Below are 15,546 nucleotides of genomic sequence, written 5' to 3'. Positions count from 1 at the left end.
GACGAATCAGATGTAAATGTGATAACATGTAAGATCTCGATATTTATGCTATTTAAACATTTCGGGAAACAAGATTACAAGTTTTTATTCCTTTCAATATAATAATAATAATAATCATAATAATCATAATCATAATAATAGATAATAATAATAAAAATAGATAATAATAATAATAATAATAATAATAATAGCAATAATAATAATAATCAACATATCGTAAGCTTCCATACGCAGAGCACGCTAAGTTAATACATGTACATGGTTTTCTTTACAAAAATAATAACAATGTTTCGATGCAACATTGCGGATCCAGTGATCAATCTCGTCTAGCTAAATGACACTTTAGCAGCTTCCTTTGGATAGATAACTTTCGTATATAATATATATATTTATATATATATTTATATATATATGTCCCGCATTTAATCGTTTCACGCTCTTTATAAAGAGCGCCGCACGCGCGAGCGCGCATTCCTCTCTCACACGGCTCTCCATTTTTCATATCATTCTTTTCTTTTTTTTCCTTTTTTTTTTTCATTAAATAAACTACTTATTTGTCAGTTAATCGACATTGTCTTTGGTACATTTACAACGAACAGCATACCGCGCGATAGAGTACGGATTTGGTATGTCGGACGGGGGTACCTACCATCCGCCGTCATTTTAAAGCGCACGCAATTCACGAGAGAAAATTTCGTCTGGAAACCCTCCGCGTGTCTCCGGGCGCGAGGGTTTCCGTCCGGAAATTAAAAAGAGAAATAATGCAAAAACAAAACAAGAAGAAGAAGAAGAAGAAGAAGAAGAAGAAGAGGAAGAAAACCAGAGGTATTCGGGAACGCGAGAGGCAGGCAAGACAAGGGACAACATGATCGAAACAGAGTCGATCGGAACGACCATCGAGTTCCCCGTGAATTTCGCGGTTCCGGTGCCCTCGGGTCGTTCCCGATCCACCAGTGCAGCCAAACCCAAACTTTCTTGACCCGAGATAGACACCTCGGCGTGTCCTGCGACCCAAAGAAAATTGTTCGAATTTCTTTCCGTGCCTCGACCAACCGATTTCTTTTCGTCCCAGCGACATCCACTCGCGTCTCTTTCTCTCTTCGATACTCTTCTTCGTCTTGATCTTCGCGATAACATGGCTACGGCGCTGTCTGATGTACTAAAATGCCACCACTGTCTGTACGCTTAAACGATATCGGTGAATCGCGAACGCGAGTCATTGCTCTCGACCCAACGATCCTCGGCGAACGGAGAACGATTTCCTTGTCGGGTTGCTCGAAAAATACAAAAGAAAAAACGCGGCTCTGCCCCTTTCAACGCTTTACCTACCGGAGGCCTATTCATAAGCTGCCTAATCGCGGTGTCCTTTAACCGTGTTTTGGTTGTTGAATTTACTGTATTTAATTTGTGTAAACAGACAAGTCTGTCGACCTTTTAGTGAAATAATTCTTAAAATACTCACACGTCAGCTATTAAATTGACGAATCTACAATGTGTACAAGATGTACAGCTCACATTTGTATATAATGAGGGTGAAATCCGCTTATACGCTAATACAGAAAGTCCTTCTAAGTTGCATTCAAAAGTTGCCGAATATTCGATAAATAGGCCTGGTAGATAAGGCGTTAATAGTCTAATGGAAATTAGTGAAACAGACTTCCCGGATAAGTTTTTCTTCGACAAATCGTGTGAATCGTTTTATGCAAGGAAGATCGTTTTCAGCTGGAAAAATGGCTTTTCCGATTGGAGAACAACACTGGCGCCACGCCCCGATGCCTCCCTCGATCGCGGTTCAGCTCGCCAGGCACTCGCGTCGTATATTGCGTGCTTCTTTCCGTTCTTTCGTTTCATATTCATTTTCATAAATAATAAATCGTGTCCTTAAAACGTATCGTTAACCAAATACGCGAGCTAGTTATTAGGAATTAATTGATTAATCGAACGATCGATAGTAATAATAAAAAAAAAAAATTGAATAAATTGATCGATCGTAACTAATGATCGGGATTAGTAATAATAGTTAAATCGTGACAATTAATAATTACGAAAATAAGAATAAATTAGGAACCAAGTACAAAGTATGAGACGTACGACGTGAGGGGCTAGGGTGTGGGGGTAAGGGGGAGGAATTAAATTAGAATCACGCGGTTTCTCCACGTTAATTAGGACTATTTATAAATTACTCGGGCATCGTCCCCGTGAAACACTTTTTCTCTTAGGCCACGCTCCTCTCTTGGTCGCGACCCATCTCGTCCCGCCTGTGATTCCCGTTTCTTTTCAATTCCAATTAATTTCCATTGCAACACGGAAACATCGAAACGAGGAGAGAAAATGGAACACTGTTCGAGGATATAAAACCTTAAGTCGGGTTACGCGGTCTGACCGATCGCGACGCGTTGGACACAAGAGGAGCAGACAATGCATAGAGCGTTTGGAAGCTTCTCTTTCACTCCGCGGTATCTACAAATATACAAATCACCGTCGAATACAGATAGATTCTCTTGAGGGTGTTAGTGCTCGTTCAGGCTATCGGCTTCCCCTCGAACGAGAGTTGGTAGAGGTCTGGTAGAGGTGGTAAGACCAGGTATGCGCATTCGCGTATGGGTCCGTGACACCGTGTCTAAATTTGAGGAAAATTAACTTTTGGTACTGATACTAATGATAGATTATGTCGCTATGACCTAGCTGCTCGACAAACTAAAAAAGTTATTTGGAAAGAGTTAACAAAGGAAGTAGATACGATTAAAAGAACACTGTTCAAATGGCAACAGTGGATGAATGTGAACTGAGATGGTGTCCAATATTTCCCATTTACAAAACTAAACTCTCACGGGAGGGAAAATCGGTAGTCCGAACGAGCCCTTAGGTACGAACGACGAGGAGAAAATATCGCGCGAGGAACACATCTCCTCGCTTTAGGTGTCTTTCGAAACCCAACTGGTCTCGCGCGGTTATTTTCGGCGTCTTCCGCGTCTACGTCGCGCGAGCGATCAACCCTATCATCCGGCCGACTCGTCTCCCGATAAATTTATTTGTCGTTGGACGTCACACTGAACACACTTAACAGGCGTCACATACGGCTTAACGAGAGCGTCATGATTGTAGTTTGTCCGCTACAAACTTACTCGTCAGATAAATTCAACGGAGAACGAACCGAACGGCTGGCCCCTGCACGGATAATTTACTATTTACAAGCGAGGGACGCGAGGGTAAAATCTGCTCGTGCGACCAGCGCCACCGATGTCACCCCACTCGTCTTCAGAATTTAGCCGATTCGTTCAGCGATCAATAGTTAACGAACACCATACCGAGGCTCTTGTTTCCCGCATCCACGTGGACCATACAGAGGCACACACCGAGCGCCTTTGCTTCTTCTCGATACACGCCACCGGCTCTCGCTAAGTTACACACCGTTCGAAACAATCAAAGAACTCACAAACTTGAGGAAATAACCGAATAGTACAATACAAGAAATAACAGTTTTTTTTTTTTTTTAGACAAAACTAAGTTAGAAACAACGTAAAATATAGAATGTTTTCTCTTTGTATAGTAGCTTCCAAACTATTGTTTACTATTGGCTTGCGGATTTTATGCATTTATGACGCATGCTAATACGGAGAACATAAGCAAAACGCACGAAGAATATGTTTTGAATATTTTTAAGTTAATATACCGATATTAGCATTTTGATCTGCATAAATATATATATATATTCCATGTACGATTAGCGTACGTTTCTCATATTTGCATGCGCCATAAATGCATAAAATCCGCAGTCTACACGTTACGTTTAAGTGCTCGATCCTCCGACTCTTTTGAGCGATATACGACAACATTTTCCACCGAATTTACATGGTCTAGTTTTTCATGGCGTGTTGGAACATTCGACGCATCGGATGGAAAGAGGGTCTAAAGTTAGTCGAGCAAATTCTCCAATTATTTCGAGCGGCTGCGGTGCATTGTGCGAACGAAACGGACGAAAATACGTATACCTAACACGTAGGACTCCAATAAATAAATAACGTCTGTATTGAATGGACAGCACGCGTTATACATACATTTACAGTGAAACTGCTTGCGAGCAAGTCTTGTCTGCGTCTTCGAAATTAACAGAAATCAAAGGAATTCACGCGTTCGAGATAATCGTTGCCGAACGATTGAATCCGTTTATCGCCGGTCCTGGTACTCGACGAAGCTTCCGAGACGGCGAAACATCTTCGCGGAGTCGGTTCTTGGTCCTCGATTCTCTCGAGCTTAGGAGAAACGCGCCTACGAACGCATTCGACGATTCGGAAAGCTTCGAGAGCGCTGTATCTCTAGTATTCTGGACGCGCGAATCGTTCTATTTTTTGCGTTTAAGTGGCGATGATTCGCGTTGAGGAACTTCGACGATCAGTAGAAGAAGAAAAAAATCAGAATGTTGAAACCGAAAAGAAAACAGGTGGGAAGCGATTTCGAAACTGGTTCGACTGTGCGAATACTTCGCCAAAGATACCTCATCGAAACGTAACTTGTAGATTTTTTTCAACCACTGACACTAATACGTCTGCGATTATTTTCTGATTATTATTGTCTGGTCTAAACTATTCGTTTCTCCGGATAGGAACAATTATTTACGATGTTTTCTCTAATACTCTCTCTAGCGAGTCTCGCCCCGTATCTGCGGGTTTTATTTTTAAGCTTCCCTTTCTTCCACCTTCCTCGTCCTTTGTTCTTCCGAAAGGTCCAGCTATTTAAAGTTAAGCTACGGACTTTCTTTTTATTGGTACGTTGTTCTCCAGCGAGTAAATCGCGGGATCATCGGTCTCGCCGGGGATTCACCGATCCACGGTATCGATTCGATGTCACGTTTTGCTTAGCTCGATTCCTCGTTGGCCAACGATCAACTCTGTGGATTAGATTTGCGTTTCCGATGCACGATCGGCTGGCAACTCCCTGGGACACGAGAAGCGTCGAAACGAATCGAAGGACTCGTCGGGTATGGAAAGGACGACGATCGATCGTCGGGATCCCGGACGCGTGCGAGGATTTTTTTTCTTCATACGCCGCCGCGAAACGTGGTCCATGGACGGAGACAGAAAGCTGGATAGTGAAAGTACCGTGATTCCTTCCGTCGACGACGTGTCGTGTGTGTCAGCGATCCACGTGTTTGGACACCTCGGATTCGTGTCGTGGAATTAGGCACCAGATTGGCTACTATTGATTCGAATGCTTGCCCTCGCTGATGGACGCCATTCTCATCGACTCCGCTTCCGGGCAGTTCCATCCGGGCATTCTCGTTTGCTCTATCGCCGCCTGAGAACACAACGAGCACACTGCGTTACGATTTACTTTCGCTACATCATTTTCTCCCTGACACCGTGTATCGAGAGCGGACAATGATGCCGCGTGTTTCTCCTCGCGATCGTTTAGACCAGTGGTTCTTAACCGTTTCGAAGAACGAGACAACACGTATGCGTTTCGGTTGCTCGAACTAACGACGAAAACTTGCATTTTCCATATTTAATTAAGCAAAGAAGAGCCTCGATTATAAACTACAGGCTTGGACAACTTGTCCAAAATATTAGCGAGCGTATTCTTTGCTTACCGAGCTGTTAGGATTCTTGCTCATGAAGATCATGAGGGAGCGGCTGCGGTTGCTAAACGGCCTCAGCTCCGGATCTCGGCCAGGACCATCCACCGTGTCGACGCAGTTACTGTTGGCACAGAAATAACGTCGAATGTGAAATTTCAGCGTTCGAAGTGTACGGGGCAAATCTAGGAAGCTTCTTTTTAACGTCTTTGATCGAAACTTTTCCCATTCTATGACAAATGTAGACATTGGATCGAGTGGCCGCAACTGGCGTCTTTTGTTTCACGCTTTTGAATATATTTTTTTTACAGAAGTGTTCGTAGACACAAAAAAGGGTCAAGAATCCCTAGACAAAGGAGGTAAACACATACCTCGACCGCAATTCCTTTTGCTTTCGCTTACAGTGGATGTAAGCCGCTATGCAAATGATAACGACGAGGAATACTGCTATCGTGGCACCGCCGGCGATGCTGGCTGTCTCCAACATTACACGTTGCCGGGAAGCTGTAACACAAGATCGGCTTCTTAGCTGGCAGACACAGTTTCCTGTTTCTCAGACTAGTTCTAATGCCTTTCGGATTGAATGCGAACTAATTGTGCGATCGTGACTACGCGCGGTCGACTGCCATTTCACGAAACGTATGTAAAGTGGACACTGTTCGAGACTTCCGGCTGCAATCGGTGTCCTTTTCGAATAGCGTTCGGGCAAGTACGCTCCGTGTGCCCTGGGACGATTCGAATAGGGCACATTTCGCACGGGAGTACTCGTCGCGAAGCAGACAAGCGAAATCGATCGAGATACTTACGTAAATAGGAACCATCTAAATCCTTGAACTCGCATCTCTGCCCAATATAACCGTTGGCGCATCTGCAAAAACAAGAAAAAGAACGACTTTGATTAGAGCAGTGCATCGCGAAATATCCCTTTCTTAACAAAAACGCGTCAACACCCCTGTTGCGTAACGCAACTAATTGGGAATCCAATAAAGGTAATCGGAATGTCGATCAAGAGATAAAACAAAGAGGGGGCCTTCCAAAAAGTTTGGCAACCTCTGATCGCTAGTCGGATACTGTTGTAGTAGACCACGAGAGCGAGCAGAACGCGCGTTATTGTTCTTCAGCGGCACTTCCGCAAAACACCGCGCGAAATCCAGGAAGTTATAAAACCTGCTCTTTAGGCACGAACCGCTTTTAGTATCAGGCATTAATCAGATAGGTACGCCGTTGTTCGAGCCACCCAATTAGTACACTTAATTATTATTAAAAAAAAAAAGACGGTGATGGGGACGCGGATGGAGAAAACGCTACCTGTAAACGTATCGGTTTACAGGGCCCTGTAATTACGCGAAAATTAAAAGGATTCTCACGGTCGATTTCGCCAAACGGTATACCGCGATGATGCGCCCTTCGAGCGGAATAATTAGCCGAATGAACTGTTCCAACGCGACTCGGGTGAGAAGAAAAGATTAACGACGAATCGAAATCGCCGACGAATGAGCAAACTTCAACCCCCGAAGTTTGATCCTCGGTATACGTGGCTTTGCGTCGTTTTCGTTCGCCGCGAGTTGTGACCGCTCTCTTCTCGCCCATTCGCTTCTTTTGCTCACGGAACCGAGCACTTGAGCGACGCTTCCGTTACTCCCACGCGACGAAACGTTAACCGTCACCGATCCTAGAAGACCCCGTTCTCTAGCTACGGTTTTGTAACGGATCGAATGTAATTATATTTAAGTGTCCTGAAAAACATCCATCGCCAATGTCGTTCTAAATAGCCTTGGAATTCTGAGAACTTTGGAGCGATTCACGCTACCGTACACAATGTTTGGGGTCACTGGCACGAAGTATCTAGATTATAGAAATTGTTGCGTTTCGCGTTTAGCTCCAAGTTCCAGGCCTTTCCACGTTTAAGTTTAAAAGGAAAAGTACGTCTCGTAGACGATTTGTTTGCAACAAGTATTCTCGATGCCACAGCCACTTTTCTATAAAACTATCGCAACGACAATTAACACGGTCTTTCGAACGTGCCGAGTTAATTTAATAACTCGACGAAACCATAAACGCCAGAATCCATCGATTCATCCATTCTTCTCAGCGCGGTTGATCGCGATCTACGATCGATCATGACTCTCGCGGAGTGGAGAGCTTCTGGGGATAGACGGTGCATCCGATTACAATCGACGGACCATGTAACGCGTGTCAATGTAAATAAACAAACGAAGGAGTTTCGCGCAAGTAAACGATTCAGCCGCGGGTACGTGGCGCAATGATTTACCGTTGGCTTACTTTCAGCACTGTTTGTCGATCTAATCGATGACCTTCCAGTACATTTCCCAAGCCGTCTGTGCTTAATTATAGCAATATAGGTGTCGATGATGAAAAGAGATTTACTCGCGTCCGGATCACGTAAATCTAGTTTCCATCGTGTTTTCTCACTTTTGACGTCATTGCTCGACACGCGCGCAATCCGTGGCGCGGACGCGGGCGCAAATGGCGCAGAAAATTACGCAAAATCGCGATTTTTCGCGACGAGATTGTTGCACGTTGTTAATCGAGATAGCGACGGTCTCGTTAGCAAATGTCCTCTTCGAGCACGAGAGACGCAAGAAAGTGGAAACGCTTGTTATCCAGCACTTTCCACGACAGGAATTTTCTCCGTCCGCTTCGCGGTATCCTCCTCTTCGGTCCGCGAAAATTATGGGAGCGCGAACAAGGAAAAAGTGGCACGCACAGGGTCTAGCGAGAGGAATCAGACGATAAAGATAACGAATAACGGATCAAAAGATTATCTTTAAATTAGAATTAAAAAATCAGCTTCTTCTCGATCGCCGAAAACGGTTCACGTCATGGATGAAAAATCGAGGCTACTTTCTACTTTTCGAGGAATCGATCGTTCGGTTGAATGGTCTCTATCTCTTCGAAGGCCACGATCGACCTTAGACAGTAGTCGAGACGTGTCGATCCATGATCACGGGCCTGGAAAAAAGGCGTCTCGAAGAATCCACGCCGGATTCCATTGGCTGCGTTTTGACTCCCGGAGGAATTTCGAGATACGTGTCGACGACGCTCACCAGGGGATTACCGTCGGCGAGGGCGAAAGGAGGACGACGGTCCCTTTTTCAACCTTCTCGCCCCGTATCGTTCGCGATTGTTCCACCCACGGCGTCAACGGATTCAACCCCACGGCAATGGGGCCACGGAGAGTGCGCGTGAGCGAGAAAAAAGTCGGCCCGTGTAATGTTTGCCACCCTCAGTCACTCCTTTTCATTGGTATACGCGGTCGGGCATTCGTCCGAGACATTTCGAAATTCTGGGAATATCATCCACCGAATTCCTCGGCGATGGTATTCCTTTCAGAGACGAATATTTTATTCCAACGATATGCGACGAATGGGAACTCTATGGCGAATCGTTCGTCGTAGATTCAACATTTTTCTATGACTCGACCCAGTTTCTAGAATCACCCTGCATAAATTACCGTCCAAGCTCTTCGCGCGAAGAACTGCAAGATTTAGGTTGATACGGCGAGTCCTCGGTTTCTCAGCTGTCTCAACTGCCCGAGTATTTTCGTCTAATATAACAGACCGTCGCTTATTTACAAAGGGAGTGTCTCATTACGCAAGATTCCGAAGCGTCTTCGCGACGCTGAAATTCCCGGCATAATGCGGAGGTGTCGTAATCGCTCGCTTACGGAGCGGTTCTGCCTTTTAAAATCGTCGATTCGTGTGACCGTATCTTATCTCTGCGAGCTGTCGTCGATCCGGGACAAGACAACGACGGGGCGGAGCACTTTTGCGCGCTACAGGTTCGTTCGCGGAATCGTGAAACTCTCTCGCGAAACCCGTGGTCGATTTTCCGCAAACTGAAACCTCCGGGCTTCTTACGGGGAATTCGAACGTTAAAACCATTAGCGGAATCGCGCGCCGAAGGAAATATCGAAAAAATTTACGCTAACGGGCCGGTGAATTTACGATGTCGTAAATCTTCCGGGAGTCACGATTTACGTGGTCGTTTCGAAAATGCAGAATCGGAGTCGAAACAGGTATAAGTATACGAGATACCTGAACGGTTGCCAGCCGATCGTGGGGGTTGCCGTTCGATCGTTATCAGCGAAAACAACACTAAAACTTACTTAAAGCGAAACGCAACGAGTCTGCATCGCGCGATCTAAATAGTCGAAAGTTTGCAGTAAAACGTTTATCCGGACATCGGTCGTTCGAGCACCGATTACACGGAAATTGAGTCCCTGAATCCTCGGTTATCTGCTCGTGTAAACTGAAATTCTCCGATTCTCGTACTCGGACTTGGAGCTTCAAGAGTAATCGTTTGGATAATTGGTCGAGTAATTGCAGATTCAACGCACGAAACAAATTATCTTTCGAGAGTGTTAATCGTCGATTATATCGATTAAATCGTCTCCGATCTCGTCCCAACAATGGGCGTTCGGGTGTACCAGAAAGTTCGTGCATTGCTATGCTCGATAAGCAGAGAAATCCGTTCTTCCCACCACGATCTCGTAAAGTAACATTTAGAACGTGTCACGATCGCATTAGACACAGCATAAATTAATGTTCCAGAGCTCGATACAACAAATACCGTTCGGCCATTCTCCGAGAGAACCCGCGGTTATTATTCACGGTAGATTTCTAATGTGAACAAGAACGTCGCATGGTACATAGATTGGATAGCAATAATCGGTTAACGGCTGTTTTATCGGGCACGAAAACACGCGACTCAAATGCGGCCATGATTTAAATATCCGCAATTGCGCCAAGTGCACGTTAGTATGCGACCATGTCGCGTTCCCATGCGTACACTCCGAGTACAATTGGAAGCAGCGGGACTCCGATGCGGTTAAAAGCGGCTCTAGCTTCTGGTATAAGTGATTTTAGCGTATTCGAGCGAATATAAACGTCGCTAATAAATCTGTCCGAAAGATAAAACGCGTTTTATACTCACAAACAATTGTAAAGGAGGGAATCGACGATTTTGACAGTGAAACATGTGGCACCGTTCAAGCAGTACCATTCCGCATAATCCGGTGGGCACGTGTACATGTGGAATGTGATATTTGGTCGAGGCGTCGGCGTCGGTGGCCGCGGCTTTGGCGTCGACCGCGATGAACAGGCGTCTGTTGGAAAAAATAACGAAGATTAGCTTTCTATAGGAATAAATCGAACAAAAAGGAGAATCGTATCGACTCCCGAATACTCGACCGCACGTATCTCCGAGATGGAGTTTGAACTACTCGATTACCCGCGTGGTAGGCTCGAATTTCAGGGTTAACGAATTACTCGCACGAAAGCCCAATAGAATACCAACCAGCCAAATATTTAGGTAAGACATGGTTTCGTGAGACTGTCGAATTTGCTGGGAAATATCGACCTTGTCCTGGACGCGTTGAAAAGGGTCCTATTGTTCGTGCAAAATCACAATTGTCCTGTTAACCGTGCATCGATAAAAGCACGGCGCGAAAGCGGCTGAGCGGCAAATTTACCCGATTAAGTTGTGTAACGACTAAAGGCCAAGCATCATTTATCCCATTACCGGCACGAGGGAGAGGCGAATTGTCGAATGGGTGCTTTAGAAATTCCGACGGCTTCCAGGTTTGCCAAACACAAAGGGCGGCCGTATTTTAGGGCTGGCCTAAGAGCTCGTGCTCGATTCGCCCCTCTACCTTAAAAACTTAACTCTAAAACCATTCATTTTTTCTTGTCGCATTCCTCCGTTATCCTCGTCGACCTTTTCGAACTACCCTTCACCGTTAATTTAAATTAATGCCATTAACTCCGACACTCTGAATATTTAATCAAACTCGCGTCGAATGATCTAGCAGCAACCCTGTAGAGATTAATTTTGAGTCGTCGACATTAATCTACCAAACGTGTCTTTGTTGGCCCGCCTTACAAGATAGCTACGTAAAAACTAGCGACAAGAATGCCAGGCATTCGAAATCATCTCGTTGGTCAAGCATTCCATCGAATAACACGAAACACCGAAATATTTGCACATGCGGAGCGCAAACGCCCACGACAGAGGAGCATGAGCCCGAGAGCATAGCGTTCCTGTGCACAAGACTGCCGCGCGTTGCAGCCGCCCGTGCGAGACTCCGCTATCTGTCACCTGTTATAATTTTGCAATCTGCCGTACAGGCCTAAAGGGGATCGATGTCTGCGTGCTTGGCGACAGAGATGGCCGAAATTCTTATTTAGAGAAATATCTTCGACATGGAATTAAACGTATAGCGCACAGTTACTCGGTAGCAAAGGCTACCATTCTACAAATTGTACAGAAGAAATGTTCAAAATGCAAGCAAAGAAGCAAGTGATTCGAGAGGACAATAAAAAAAAAAGTAGATGACAAGACTGAATCGCAACGCGTGCTTTCCTTTGTTTTCTGTTCCTTCGACGTAATAATTTTGCCCGTCTTCGACGACCATACACCGAAAGTTCCACGCGTGCAATAAAAAAGAAATGACTGTTAATAACCCGATCTATATTGTGTCGTTCGTTGAACATTTCAAAATCGTTACTTTTCGCTCCGAAAGTTACGCCTGCATCGTTTCATCGACCCCGAGCTACCCGGTTATTTCAAGCAGCAACGTTACTGCAGCTCGCATTGTTACTCGCTCGAATTGTTGCTTTTCCTTCCCTCGTCGAAGTCCCTTTGCGGCCCCTTTGTGCCATCGCGCGGGATTCGACGCCATTCAGTAACATGTGTTCAAATTCGAGCGAATAATTCGCCCGGGTATGCACGTAATCGTCATGGGCCATCGGCGTTTCAGCGACGCACGTGTCGCAATACTCGCAATCTGTCGCCACGCGCTCAATCGAGATCGTGTTTTACGAACACGAACAATGGAATTGTTTCGTACGCAAGATGATTTATCTGGAGACGTTAGAGGTTTCTTTTTGGGGTGAGCGGAAGACTTTCTTTCAAAATTATAAGGAACACGATCGCGTGGCAAAACTTTGCTAGGAAAAATAGACCAAACCAGGGAGGAACACTATGCACTGTACACGTATGGAGTATAGAGTTTTGGTAACACAAGTTCGAGTCAAGAGGGTTGATCCGTGTCACTTCCAGGCGCAACAAATTCAAGATTCACGCTATCTGTCGGATAACTGTCCGTCGATGTAAAATCTGTCGAGGAACTTGTAGCTACAATTCTCTGGCGGGTAGCGTGAATTCGAGGTACGTCATCGAGTCGTCACAGTTTCACTTGTCGCGCCTGGCTCACTGTTATCGAAAAACACCACGGAACACGGAATGATAAAAATAAATGCACTAACCTGCTATACCGAAGAGAGTGTAAGAGAGGATGAGTAGCGTGGCGAGGTAGGGTGGGATCCTGCATCCTCTCGTCATGGCAGTGACGGTGGCAGGGTTGTCGGTGGCGGTCGTACCATCCGCGTGGCGGTCGGTGGTTCGGACGATGCGATCGACGGTGTCGTCGTCGTCGTCGTGGTCGTTGTCGTTCCGATCGCAAGGAGGTCTGTCGTCCCGCAGCCGTTGATGTATATGACGCAGGTGATGATGGTGATGATGATGGAGGTGGCGTAGCTCGTGGATGTCCCGATGACGAGCGTCGGCAGGCTGGTCATGACACGAAGCCTCATCGTCGGATTCCTCGTCGACGACGAGCTCGTCGCTAGCCGCTGCTACGGCGTCCCTTCGTTGGTGACATCGGTGACGCTGCTGGTGACGATGACTATGGCGACGGTGGATATGGTGGAGGTGATGGTGACGTCGGTGGTGGTAGTTGGTGGTACTGCTGTCGCTGCAGCAGACCTCGCCATCCGCCACCGGTGAACTAACCTCCTCGATTACGCTCGCTCCTACCGCTTGGCATCCTCCTACTCCCCTTCCATCGGTGCCGACGTCGCCTAAGCCTCCCACCCCCGCTGCCTCTTCTGTTTCTTCAACGGCACGAGCTCCACCACCTGGCCCGCCGGAGCTCCGACGCACGTGCCGCCGCCTCCCTGTAACCAAATATCCGACCAGACCCGGCCGTTTACAGTGTGTTTTATCTCGGCCGGTCTCTACTTCATCTAGCCGGCTGATCCACACACGCATGCATTCACACACCCGCAACCGCCCCGAGGGTAGTTAAACGCGCACCGTGTGGCCACGCGCGACCCTACTCCCCCAACCGATGAATATCCCTGTCCCTCTTCCTACGGAATCTTGGACAGCCACGCGACGCGTCACGTTTTTTCGCGAATCGCATGTAAGGTAGCGATACCATTTAAAACGATTACGAATATGCCCCTATGCTCAAACACGCTATCAAAGCGCCATTGAGAGTTCGATAAATTCCCCGACAAACGTCTATAACAACGGAACAAACGTCAGGAGGGTCGGTCTAAATATCGACTGGCAAATATTGTCCGGCGGATAGCACAGCTTCGAGGGTCGTCGCCTTCTCTAGTCAGGGGTGGTATGTAAACCAGAATACACCCGCGCGAACGCGATACTTTTGTGGACGGAACCCCCACGGGACCGGTCAACAGGAGTTTCCAAAAACTTCAGGCTTTTCCTTGTTAGGACTGCAAACTATTGTATCCTCGGTTCGGTTAGCGGGTGCCATTGTGCGTTCTGTTTGAAGGTAAAATATTTGCCACGAAGAGAAATTGTTTTCAACGTCAAGGGAACCCTTGAAACCATCTGCTACCCTGCGTCGATTATTTCCCCACCGTGATTGGATCCGGTTGCAATCGCGATTCTGTCTTCTCGTTTCCGTTTTTCGCGAGATTCCGTGTCGTGATTCGGCTTCGAGCATTATGTCGAGAACGTGCGCCACCATACTGTCGCGACCGCGAAGAATACGATACCGCGACCTACATTCCGCAACCCTTTATTTGTAAAGCTTGGAACCGGATACCACGCAACGACGTATTTTAATGTTGAACATATTATTTGTACATTTCAGAAGCAAATGTATCGGTAACGAGTACCTTCCGAAGTATTCGAACGACCTACTTCTACGGTCTGGATATCCTATATCATCCTTCTGTTCGCTGCTTATAAAAAATGTTACAGGGAATTATTCGATAGCTAACGATCGTCGCGCAGTTTTCAGTTCGAAAACGGGTCTCGATCCCGCAACGCGAGCTCGATCGAGATACGATCTTAACCGCGGAATTGTTTTTCAGCAGACATTCCAGACTTCGCGGCGACCTTGTCCCGGTAACAACCGTGTCGTAAGTCGTGCAAGACATCGCGCACGACAAAGATCTGGTTAATTGCTGTGTATTTTCTTCTCAGGAAAATTCTAAATATACGCGCACCGATCGATGCGTAAAACTCTATTTAAATTAAAATATAGTCTCGTCGACGTTACCATGATTCACAGGATCGATACGCATCGCGTGGAAGGAAATTAACACCGTGAAATATCGCAACATTTTCACGGAACTGGAGTGTCGGTGCTCTCGTTTGATTAGCATAGTAAGCGCGACACACAAAACTGACGCCTTGCGTCAAATGTGACGTCAATCGTCGTTGAAACATTCACACACGACCGCGGTACTCTCACAATATAAGGGGACTAATGACGTCCTTTGACGAGCGTGTCCCAAAGAGATATCGGCGACTGAAACTGGTGTACTCGCGATTTACATGAGAAAGAGGTTCGGATTTTAATTCACGCTTACGACAATACCATCAAATAGAATTCAATGGGAGACAATCTTTCTACGAGATGTACTATTTCGAAGAACTATCGCGCATTGTACTCTGCAACAAACATTGAATTTAAATTTGGAATTGGGACTTATAATAGACCACGATTTCGATTGTTCCGTAGGGAAAGAGGCCATAGCTGCTATTCGCGATGCGAGCTCTAAGAGACTTGGAAATCGATGCTTGAAATACGAATCTGAATAAAAGTATTCAAAGGAGAAACTACGTATCATGCCACGACGCGATCCATTGAAACATCCAACAAACATGTAGGACGATATCTTCGCGTGGTA

General features: G+C 46.1%; 1 protein-coding gene across 1 annotated transcript in view; it reads right to left on the bottom strand.

Moving 5' to 3' along the window:
- Positions 1-59: 59 nt before the first annotated feature.
- The window catches only part of LOC128872927 (uncharacterized), a 46,716-nt gene continuing 31,229 nt past the window's right edge, over positions 60-15,546 (bottom strand). Inside the window, exons 3-8 of the mRNA XM_054116114.1 lie at positions 12,862-13,551; positions 10,529-10,700; positions 6,379-6,440; positions 5,944-6,076; positions 5,588-5,696; positions 60-5,295 (exon numbers count right to left, since the gene is read on the bottom strand). Coding sequence (XP_053972089.1) covers positions 5,197-5,295; positions 5,588-5,696; positions 5,944-6,076; positions 6,379-6,440; positions 10,529-10,700; positions 12,862-13,551 — 1,265 coding nt within the window. The 3' untranslated portion in view covers positions 60-5,196. The remainder of the gene's footprint in view (positions 5,296-5,587; positions 5,697-5,943; positions 6,077-6,378; positions 6,441-10,528; positions 10,701-12,861; positions 13,552-15,546) is intronic.

Source organism: Hylaeus volcanicus, chromosome 2 (genome assembly GCF_026283585.1).
Source record: "Hylaeus volcanicus isolate JK05 chromosome 2, UHH_iyHylVolc1.0_haploid, whole genome shotgun sequence".
NCBI lineage: Eukaryota > Metazoa > Arthropoda > Insecta > Hymenoptera > Colletidae > Hylaeus > Hylaeus volcanicus.
Note: the sequence above shows the minus strand (reverse complement) of the source record. Positions and strands in the feature narration are given on the sequence as shown.